This window comes from Salvelinus alpinus, chromosome 12, assembly GCF_045679555.1.
Source record: "Salvelinus alpinus chromosome 12, SLU_Salpinus.1, whole genome shotgun sequence".
NCBI classification, from domain to species: Eukaryota; Metazoa; Chordata; class Actinopteri; order Salmoniformes; family Salmonidae; genus Salvelinus; species Salvelinus alpinus.
In genome coordinates this window covers 33,520,065-33,532,392 of record NC_092097.1, presented here as the reverse complement: position 1 = coordinate 33,532,392, position 12,328 = coordinate 33,520,065, and the positions used below count along the sequence as shown (strand labels likewise).

The following is a 12,328-nucleotide window of genomic DNA, read 5'->3' as shown; positions in this document are numbered from 1 at the left end:
GAAAGCATTATCACAGTCATCCAGAACAGCTGGTGCTCTCGTGCATGCTTCAGTGTTGCTGTCCTCGAAGTTAGCATAAAGGCATTTAGCTCCCCGGGCAGATCGCATCCGACTTTCCCTTTGTAGTCCGTAATAGTTTAAGCCCTGCCACATCCGACGAGCGTCAGAGCCGGTGTAGTAGTATTCAATCTTAATCCTGTATTGACACTTTGCCAGTTTGACGGTTCGTCGGAGGGCATAGCGGGATTTCTTTTAAGCGTCCGGATTAGTGCTCCTTGAAAGCGGCAGCTCTAGCCTTTAGCTCGATGCGGATGTTGCCTGTAATCCATGGCTCCTGGTTGGGATATGTACGTACGGTCACTGTGTGGACGATGTCATCGATGCACTTATTGATGAAGCCGATGACTGAGGTGGTATACTCCTCAATGGCATTGGATGAATCCTGGAACATATTCCAGTCTGTGCTAGACAAACAGTCTTGTAAGCGTAGCATCCACGTCATCTGACCACTTTCGTATTGAGTGAGTCACTGGCACTTCCTGCTTTAGTTTTTCCTTGTAAGCTGGAATCAGGAGGATAGAATTATGGTCAGATTTGCCAAATGGAGGGTGGGGAAGAGCTTTTTATGCATCTCTACGTGTGGAGTAAAGGTGGTCTAGAGTTTGTTTGTTTTTTTAGCATTTTTTTTCTTTTTCTGGTTGCACGTGACATGCTGGTAAAACTGATTTAAGTTTGCCTGCATTAAAGTACCTGGCCACTAGGAGTGCAGCTTCTGGATGAGCATTTTCTTGTTTGCTTATGGCCTTATAGAGTTGGTTGAGTGCGGTCTTAGTGGAAGCATCGGTCTGTGGTGGTAAATAGACGGCTACGAATAATATAGATGAGTACTCTCTTGGTAGATAGTGTGGTCTACAGCTTATCATAAGCTACTCTACCTCAAGCGAGCAATACCTCGAGACTTCTTTAATATAAGACATTGCGCACCAGCTGTTTTTGACATGGCTTCTCTGTTCTGCCTGTGCATGGAAAATCCCGCCAGCTCTATTTTTTTATTTAACCAGGTAAGCCAGTTGAGAACAAGTTCTCATTTACAATTGCGACTTGGCCAAGATAAAGCAAAGCAGTGCGACACAAACAACAGAGTTACACATGGAATAAACAAACGTACAGTCAATAACACAATAGAAAAGTCTATATACAGGGTGTGCAAATGAAGTAAGATTAGAGAGGTAAGGCAATAAATAGGCCATAGTGGAGAATAATTACAATTTCGCAAATAAACACTGGAGTGATAGATGTGCAGAAGATGAATGTGCAAGTAGAGATACTGGGGTGCAAAGGAGAAGGAAAAAATATATATAAATAACAATATGGGGATGAGGTAGTTGGATGGGCTATTTACAGATGGGCTATGTACAGGTGCAATGATCTGTACGCTGCTCTGATAGCTGATGCTTAAAGTTAGTGAGGGAGATAAGACTCCAGCGATTTTTGCAATTCATTCCAGTCATTGGCCGCAGACAACTGGAAGGAAAGGGGGAATTGGCTTTGGGGGTGACCAGTGAAATATACCTGCTGGAGTGCGTGCTACGGGTGGGTGCTGCTATGGTGACCAGTGAGCTGAGATAAGGCGGGGCTTTACCTAGCAAAGACTTATAGATGCCCTGGAGCCAGTGGGTTTGGCGATGAATATGAAGCGAGGGCCAACAAGAGCAAACATGTCGCAGTGGTGGGTAGTATATGGGGCTTTGGTGACGAAACGGAAGGCACTGTCATGGATTGCATCCAATTTGCTGAGTAGAGTGTTGGAGGCTATTTTGTAAATGACATCGCCGAAGTCAAGGATCGGTAGGATAGTCAGTTTTATGTGGGTATGTTTGGCAGCATGAGTGAAGGATGCTTTGTTGCGAAATAGGAAGCCGATTTCTAGATTTAATTATGGATTGGAGATGCTTAATGTGAGTCTGGAAGGAGAGTTTATAGTCTAACCAGACACCAAGGTATTTGTAGTTGTCCACACATTCTAAGTCAGAACCGTACAGAGTAGTGATGCTGGACGGGCGGGCAGGTGCGAGCAGCGATTGGTTGAAAAGCATGCATTTAGTTTTACTTGCATTTAAGAGCAGTTGGAGGCCACGGAAGGAGAGTTGTATGGCATTGAAGCTCGTCTGGAGGTTAGTTAACACAGTGTCCAAAGAAGGGCCAGAAGTATACAGAATGGTGTCGTCTGCGTAGAGGTGGATCAGAGAATCACCATCCGCAAAGCGACATCATTGATTCATACAGATGATGTCTATTGATGTATATACATCAATAGAGGTGCGGCTCCACCATAATTTGCAAATAAATTCATAAAAAATTCTACAATGTGATTATCTGGATTTTTTTTTCTCATTTTGTCTGTCATAGTTGAAGTGTACCTATGATGAAAATTACAGGCCTCTCATCTTTTTAAGTGGGAGAACTTGCACAATTGGTGGCTGACTAAATACTTTTTTGCCCCACTGTGTGTATGTATGTACAGTGGGGAGAACAAGTATTTGATACACTGCCGATTTTGCAGGTTTTCCTACTTACAAAGCATGTAGAGGTCTGTAATTCTTATCATAGGTACACTTCAACTGTGAGAGACGGAATCTAAAACAAAAATCCAGAAAATCACATTGTATGATTTTTAAGTAATTCATTTGCATTTTATTGCATGACATAAGTATTTGATCACCTACCAACCAGTAAGAATTCCGGCTCTCACAGACCTGTTAGTTTTTCTTTAAGAAGCCCTCCTGTTCTCCACTCATTACCTGTATTAACTGCACCTGTTTGAACTCGTTACCTGTATAAAAGACACCTGTCCACACACTCAATCAAACAGACTCCAACCTCTCCACAATGGCCAAGACCAGAGAGCTGTGTAAGGACATCAGGGATAAAATTGTAGACCTGCACAAGGCTGGGATGGGCTACAGGACAATAGGCAAGCAGCTTGGTGAGAAGGCAACAACTGTTGGCGCAATTATTAGAAAATGGAAGAAGTTCAAGATGCCGGTCAATCACCCTCGGTCTGGGGCTCCATGCAAGATCTCACCTCGTGGGGCATCAATGATCATGAGGAAGGTGAGGGATCAGCCCAGAACTACACGGCAGGACCTGGTCAATGACCTGAAGAGAGCTGGGACCACGGTCTCAAAGAAAACCATTAGTAACACACTACGCCATCATGGATTAAAATCCTGCAGCGCACGCAAGGTCCCCCTGCTCAAGCCAGCGCATGTCCAGGCCCGTCTGAAGTTTGCCAATGACCATCTGGATGATCCAGAGGAGGAATGGGAGAAGGTCATGTGGTCTGATGAGACAAAAATAGAGCTTTTTGGTCTAAACTCCACTCGCCGTGTTTGGAGGAAGAAGAAGGATGAGTACAACCCCAAGAATACCATCCCAACCGTGAAGCATGGAGGTGGAAACATCATTCTTTGGGGATGCTTTTCTGCAAAGGGGACAGGACGACTGCACCGTATTGAGGGGAGGATGGATGGGGCCATGTATCGCGAGATCTTGGCCAACAACCTCCTTCCCTCAGTAAGAGCATTGAAGATGGGTCGTGGCTGGGTCTTCCAGCATGACAACGACCCGAAACACACAGCCAGGGCAACTAAGGAGTGGCTCCGTAAGAAGCATCTCAAGGTCCTGGAGTGGCCTAGCCAGTCTCCAGACCTGAACCCAATAGAAAATCTTTGGAGGGAGCTGAAAGTCCGTATTGCCCAGCGACAGCCCCGAAACCTGAAGGATCTGGAGAAGGTCTGGAGGGAGGAGTGGGCCAAAATCCCTGCTGCAGTGTGTGCAAACCTGGTCAAGAACTACAGGAAACGTATGATCTCTGTAATTGCAAACAAAGGTTTCTGTACCAAATATTAAGTTCTGCTTTTCTGATGTATCAAATACTTATGTCATGCAATAAAATGCAAATGAATTACTTAAAAATCATACAATGTGATTTTCTGGATTTTTGTTTTAGATTCCGTCTCTCACAGTTGAAGTGTACCTATGATAAAAATGACAGACCTCTACATGCGTTGTAAGTAGTAAAACCTGCAAAATCGGCAGTGTATCAAATACTTGTTCTCCCCACTGTATGTGTGTATATATATATATATATATATATATATATATATATAATGTGTGTGTGTATATACACTGCTCAAAAAAATAAAGGGAACACTTAAACAACACAATGTAACTCCAAGTCAATCACACTTCTGTGAAATCAAACTGTCCACTTAGGAAGCAACACTGATTGACAATAAATTTCACATGCTGTTGTGCAAATGGAATAGACAACAGGTGGAAATTATAGGCAATTAGCAAGACACCCCCAATAAAGGAGTGGTTCTGCAGGTGGTGACCACAGACCACTTCTCAGTTCCTATGCTTCCTGGCTGATGTTTTGGTCACTTTTGAATGCTGGCGGTGCTTTCACTCTAGTGGTAGCATGAGACGGAGTCTACAACCCACACAAGTGGCTCAGGTAGTGCAGCTCATCCAGGATGGCACATCAATGCGAGCTGTGGCAAGAAGGTTTGCTGTGTCTGTCAGCGTAGTGTCCAGAGCATGGAGGCGCTACCAGGAGACAGGCCAGTACATCAGGAGACGTGGAGGAGGCCGTAGGAGGGCAACAACCCAGCAGCAGGACCGCTACCTCCGCCTTTGTGCAAGGAGGAGCACTGCCAGAGCCCTGCAAAATGACCTCCAGCAGGCCACAAATGTGCATGTGTCTGCTCAAACGGTCAGAAACAGACTCCATGAGGGTGGTATGAGGGCCCGACGTCCACAGGTGGGGGTTGTGCTTACAGCCCAACACCGTGCAGGACGTTTGGCGTTTGCCAGAGAACACCAAGATTGGCAAATTCGCCACTGGCGCCCTGTGCTCTTCACAGATGAAAGCAGGTTCACACTGAGCACATGTGACAGACGTGACAGAGTCTGGAGACGCCGTGAAGAACGTTCTGCTGCCTGCAACATCCTCCAGCATGACCGGTTTGGCGGTGGGTCAGTCATGGTGTGGGGTGGCATTTCTTTGGGGGGCCGCACAGCCCTCCATGTGCTCGCCAGAGGTAGCCTGACTGCCATTAGGTACCGAGATGAGATCCTCAGACCCCTTGTGAGACCATATGCTGGTGCGGTTGGCCCTGGGTTCCTCCTAATGCAAGACAATGCTAGACCTCATGTGGCTGGAGTGTGTCAGCAGTTCCTGCAAGAGGAAGGCATTGATGCTATGGACTGGCCCGCCCGTTCCCCAGACCTGAATCCAATTGAGCACATCTGGGACATCATGTCTCGCTCCATCCACCAACGCCACGTTGCACCACAGACTGTCCAGGAGTTGGCGGATGCTTTAGTCCAGGTCTGGGAGGAGATCCCTCAGGAGACCATCCGCCACCTCATCAGGAGCATGCCCAGGCGTTGTAGGGAGGTCATATAGGCACGTGGAGGCCACACACACTACTGAGCCTCATTTTGACTTGTTTTAAGGACATTACATCAAAGTTGGATCAGCTTGTAGTGTGGTTTTCCACTTTAATTTTGAGTGTGACTCCAAATCCAGACCTCCATGGGTTGATAAATTTGATTTACATTGATCATTTTTGTGTGATTTTGTTGTCAGCACATTCAACTATGTAAAGAAAAAAGTATTTAATAAGAATAGTTCATTCATTCAGATCTAGGATGTGTTATTTTAGTGTTACCTTTATTTTTTTGAGCAGTGTATATATGTATATATATATATACACACATACATACATGTATGTGTGTATACTTTTTTTCTTTTGAATATACCTTTATTATTCCCCGCAACCCTACCACTGCTCCCCCAATTAGAGCAAACTAATAAACAATAACACTTAGGCTTCTACTTCCAGCTTATACATACTATACACGTTTTACAGACGTATATTTTACAATAGTTATATTTTGTTTTTTGTCCTGGCCTTCCTCTATTTCTGATGTCCATCCAGTTTGATTTCTATTTGCCATATATTTGTAACTGCTATTTCACAAAAGTTCTGAACCTATAAACATTTTACAGACCCCGTATGTTTTACATTTTATCTTGTTATTAGTCCCACCCTTCAGCTCCATTCAACCACTTCCATCTATCTCTTAACACCATCCATATTGGATTTTTATTTGCCATGTGTTTTTCAACTGTGCTGTGACGCTTCACAAAAGTACTGAACCTTTCTATTCTCATAGTTTCTACAGATTGTAAATTAAAGAAAAAAATTGGCAAAAATAATAATTATATTATTTCTTGATTGACTATGACTTTTCAAATCACCCAGTATTGCTATCTGCAGCGTTAGTTGTAGGCAAATGTTGCAATTTTTCAGTCATTACGGGACCTGTGACCAAAAACTAGCTACATATGCACAGTACCAAAATAAATGATCTAATGACTCTGCCTCCTCGCAGCAAAATCTGCAGCGCTGGGAAGATTGTATCTCCCATATATATAACATTCTATTGGTTGCATGAATCTTGTATAATTTAAATAGAAAAATCTAAGTTTTGAATCCGGTGTCATTTTGCGTGTCATTTCATAAACCATGTGCCATGGAATCGGTACATTAAATCTCTTCTCAACTATTTTGCAATTTATTTGGCACAGCTGTACATTTTTTGGTCCTTATTAAGTGAATTTGGTATATATTTTTATTTATCACAATTTTCTTTAACCAATTTTGGTCTTTAATGCATGGCAAGTTTCTTTCTTTTTCCCCTTCCACTTGCCTCTTCCATTTGTGGTAATGGTGCAATTAGTTGGTTGTAATTTTGGGTAGAGCAGACATTTCAATATGTCTGTGTTAGCTGCATGTGTGACAACTCCACCAGTCCTATTTATGATATAATTTACAAAGATTATATATATTTTTTTTTATGTGTCTGAAAAGTTTTTAATATTTTTTTATCAATTAGTATATTTGAGTTTAACCACTATTTGTTGTATTATTTGTTCTGTTTTTTCAGGTGGATTAAACTGATATTGCAACCAACTTTCTATGGCTTGTTTACAAAAAAACGATATTTTGTTTTCAAATAACCAAAAGTGAGCGATTTGTTGTCTGAATAAAGGGAAAAGGGCTATTCTTGAACATGGGGTGAGAGATTCTTACTAATTTAATACAGAACCATTTCAGATTTAAGTCTAACTTTTGTATGACTGACACCTTTAGTAAGAGGTCTAGTGCTTTAATATTTAATCATTTCTGCCCTCCGAATTCATATTCATTATATAAATAGGCCCATTTAATTTTGTCTGGCTTGCCATTACAAATAAAATCAAATTTTTTACTCATGTAATTTAAAAAGCAGGTCGCTAGGTGTAGGCAAAACCACGAGCAAATAGGTCAACTGTGATATGACTAAAGAGTTAATCAAGGTTATTTTTCCACAAATAGACAGATGTTTTATTTTCCATGGTAGAAAAAATTATCTATTTTTGCTAACTTTCTATTAAAATGTATTGGCGTGAGATCATTTCTTTCTTTCAGGATATGTATACAGAGTATGTCCACATCCCTGTCAGACCATTTTATTGGTAAACTACACAGTAATGTAAAAGTTGCATTTTTTTGTGATCCAATACATAATATAGTACACTTATCATAATTTGGTTTTAATGCAGAGAGGTTAGAAAAAGTATCTAGATCCTCTATGAGGCTGTGGAGGGATTCTAATTGTGGATTTAAAAGAAAACATGAATCAGCATACAATGACACCTTTTGCTTTTAAGCTATGGATTTCTAATCCCTTAATATTATTGTTGGATCTAATTTTAACAGCTAACATTTTGATGGCAATAATGAATAGATATGCCGATAGTGGACAACCTTGTTTTACTCTTGACAGTTTAAAACTTTCTGAGATGTAGCCATTATTTACTATTTTACACCTAGGGTTACTATACATAACCTTAACCCATTTTATAAGAGATTATCCAAAATTGTAATATTCCAGGCATTTATATATAAACTCAAGTCGTACTTTATCAAAATCCTTTTCAAAGTCAGCTATGAAAGCAGGCCTGGTTTCCCAGATATTTCATAGTGTTCTATTGTTTCCAGTACTTGTCTTATATTATCTCCAATGTATCATCCATGTAAAAAACCTGTCTGATTAGGATAAATAATATCTGACAAAACCTTTTTAATTCTATGCGCTAAGCATTTAGCTCTAATTTTTGCGTCACAATACTGAAGTGAAAGAGGCCTCCCATTTTGTAAATGGACTGGATCTTTATAAATACCACTTGAATCCTGTTTCAGTAATAATTAAATCAGACCACCTTGTTGAGTGTCCGATAATCTACCATTTACAGTGGAAGTTGGAAGTTTACATACACTTAGGTTGGAGTCGTTTAAAACTCGTTTTTCAACCACTCCACAAATGTATTGTTAACAAACTATAGTTTTGGCAAGTTGGTTAGGACATCTACTTTGTGCATGACACAAGTCATTTTTCCAACAATTGTTTACAGACAGATTATTTCACTTATAATTCACTGTATCACGATTCCAGGGGGTCAGAAGTTTACATACACTAAGTTGACTGTGCCTTTAAACAGCTTAGAAAATTCCAGAAAATGATTCCATGGCTTTAGAAGATTCTGATAGGCTAATTGACATCATTTGAGTCAATTGGAGGTGTATCTGTGGATGTATTTCAAGGCCTACCTTCAAACTCAGTGCCTCATTGCTTGACATCATGGGAAAATCAAAAGAAATCAGCCAATTACCAATTACTTGTGTCATGCACAAAGTAGATGTCCTAAACGACTTGCCAAAACTATCGTTAGTTAACAATACATTTGTGTAGTGGTTGAAAAACAAGTTCTAATGACTCCAACCGAAGTGTATGTATGTATATATATGCACCAATTATGTGATGGCCTGATCACATTCTGTCCCCTATCAACACTTTTTAAACTTTTGGCGCCAGAGAGAACAACATAAGAAAGCGATCAAGAGGACTAGCTTGATTAAGCCTCCACCATGTATATCTCACTAGGTCAAGGTATTTAAGCCTCCATATATCCACGACATTCATGATTTCCTTAAGTGCCTGAGGGTGATAGTTTGTAGTGTTTTTTTCTTTACGGTCCATAGAGATATTTAAAACCGTATTATAATCTCCTACCATAATAATAGTCTTGTGTTGCTTGTAGGGTTGATATATATAAGAATGTATTTTCAAAGAAGCATGGATCATCATTATATGGACCATATCTGTTTATGGTCCAATAACATATTTAAAATCATCCATCTACCTTGAGGATCTGTTTGGACAATTTGGATCAAATTTACTGTTAATTAATATCATCACCCCTTTTGAATTTCTTTGCCCATGGGAGAAATATATTTTGCCTCCCCCAAAACTTCATCAAAACTGTTGAATGAGTTTCCTGAAACAATAGATAATATATTGCTTCTCTTTTAACCAGGTAAATACTGATCGTCTTTTCTTATTTGCTAAGCCATTACAATTATAACTGGCTATACTTATTTCACCAATTACCATAATGAGACACAAGTTTCAACTCTATTTATCATAATATATGTTTGTAAACGTACCATTAAAAAGTAACATGATGATTGTCTATATAGCTGTACCATGATATTTGCATTGCTACTAAGTAAACCTACAATTGGTACCCACTATTCCACCCGCTAAAACCCCTCATCCCGCGTTGTGTTGTCATCCTAATGACCGGCAAACCCCCCCCCCCCCCCCCGGATCCCATGGCGACCGGGACCCATCCTTCAAAAAGAGCACACAGTGCCACCCACAGAACAGAAGCAGATGAACCGCCAAAAGCATTTCCATTGCCCTCACCTCGCTTTGTATTATATATAGCTATTAAACAGGATTTTAAAATATTTATCTTTTTTATCTTAATTTCCATAATTAGCAATTCATATTTGTCGTAATGTATGCATATTATTCACAGGATTGTTATCTCTTACCAGTATTGCAATTACAAAAGTTACATTTTGGCAAGCAATTATTATTTTAGCAAACAATTATTGTGATTCATCCTATATTGTCCCAAACATCTTTTACTCCCTCGCAACAGTTGTGGGATACACACACACAGACAAACACTCTTACACACTTAACCCCTTTCCACCACAAACAACCATAGACTCAGATGCTCAACAGTTGCACCATCCCAGAGCCCAACTCAAGAAAGGTCTTGATTTACGAATGCATATACAGTTGCAACTGTATGAGAAGGCCTGCAAAAATGGGCAAAATTGGGAGATTTGATTAACCATTGTCACGTCCTAGGTGATGGAGATCAGATATACCCCCTTCCCCTGAAACACCGACATGTGGTCCCCCGTTGTGACCATATTCCCAAGCATCTCCGTGCAGTCCGACCTTTGATTTTGTGCCACCAGGGCCACAATAATATGCCCCCTCTCTGAATGTCCGAGTGTGACCCCCTCCCCATGGGTTACTGCAGCTAGTGTTGCCAGTACTGCCAGGGTGGGGGCAATCCGCACCGGAACTCTTTGTTATTGGTCTATTAATACATTTACCACATGGTTATGTCATCATGGAAAGCTGAAACTCCCACTCATGCAAACCTACTTAGAAGGTCCTGTATTGATGAAACAGTGTACAAAACATTAGGAACACCTGCTCTTTCCATGACATCGACTATCCAGGTGAAAGCTAGGATCCCTTATTGATGTGACCTGTTATATCCACTTCAGTCAGTGTAGATGAAGGGGACGAGACCGGTTAAAGAAGGATTTTTAATCTTGAGACAATTGAGACTTGGATTGTATGTGCCATTCAGAGGGTGAATGGGAAACACAAAAGATAAAACGTGCCTTTGAACAGGGTATGGTAGTAGGTGCCAGGCGCACTGGTTTGAGTGTGTCAAGAACTGCAATGCTGCTGGGTTTTTCACACTCAACAGTTTCTCGTGTGTATCAAGAATGGTCCACCACCCAAAAGACATCATGCCAGCTTGAAGCATTGGAGTCAACATGGGCCAGCATCCCTGCGGAATGCTTTCGACACCTTGTAGAGTCCATGCCCTGATTAATTGAGGCTGTTCTGAGGGATAAAGGGGGTGCAACTTTATATTAGGAAGGTGTTCCTAATGTTTTGTACACTTTATCAATTGATTCTTGAATAATTATTTCTTAGAAATGCCTCATGAGCCTAGTTCAACGCGTATACCCCATCAGAACCAAAAATATAAGCTTGTTTTACACCAATGTCTGTATTTGGGTTAAGTTTGATGCACGTTTCTGTTTACCTACAGTGCATTCGGAAAGTATTCAGACCCCTGCCCTTTTTCAACATTTTGTTACGTTAAAGCCTTATTCTAAAATGTATTAAATAAATATTTTTCCTCATCAATCTACACACAATAGTGGTCTGTAGCAACCACTACATAATAAAAGTCCTGATGTCCCATACTCCCGCATCTACGCATTGCACTGGACTGACCACATTTTATGCTCTTGAACTTGTACTGTGATTTCACAATAATGAATACATACCACCAGGCCCAATGAGCAAAAGTGTTGTGTTGGTAAGCACATACTATGTTTTTGGTTGGTGTCAGTGATACATTTATTTTCATTTCAAAATTTGAGACTATAGATACCAATCACAATCCCAGTCACAATCACTTGATGAAAAGTGCTTTGCTGCTTACAGTTCGTAGCCTATGCATAGTCAAAACACAACTGCTTAAGCATGCCAGTAATGATTATTGAGTTGATGAACGGGACGTCCCACCAATCAAGTGCTTATGACTTTGAGTAATAAGATAATCAAACTCAGATTACATGAGATGAACCATCTCTCACCCTCCTCTCTTCTCAACAGATGAGTCTGAGGCTGACGGGCCACATAGACGTTTACCTGCTGAATGACATGGACAGCAACACGATGGTGGAGAGATAAGGAGGACACGTTGGAGGGGTGGATATTAGCAATGGTAAAGTCAGTAGCTAGACAGGGGTGACCTAACATGGTGGAAGCATGGGACCACAGGCTCAGCCAGTACAGTGCTCCTCCTCCTTTGCCTTAGTGCCAACGAGACCTTTGTAAGTGCCCTTCGTCATCATCTATCCCTTACAAGAAGCCTTGAACCCCTCACTTGACATTCCACTAGGCAGGTAGCCTAACTATGATTGGCATTATCTTAAAGTTAGTATCAATGAGTTGTTGGTTTTTATCATGTTGAGCATGCTTTTAAAATTCTGCAAGTGCGCCGGCCTTTTCTCAGGTCAGCATTTCCATATGA

At 40.9% G+C, this 12,328-nt stretch overlaps 1 protein-coding gene across 2 annotated transcripts in view; it reads left to right on the top strand.

The window, feature by feature from the left end:
• Positions 1–12,117, top strand: part of LOC139535929 (natural resistance-associated macrophage protein 2-like) — a 38,150-nt gene extending 26,033 nt beyond the window's left edge. For both annotated transcript variants that reach the window (XM_071335899.1, XM_071335898.1), the window contains one exon: positions 11,908–12,117. In XM_071335899.1, the coding sequence (XP_071192000.1) occupies positions 11,908–11,985 (78 nt within the window). In that variant the 3' untranslated portion in view covers positions 11,986–12,117. The remainder of the gene's footprint in view (positions 1–11,907) is intronic.
• The last annotated feature ends 211 nt before the right edge of the window (positions 12,118–12,328 follow it).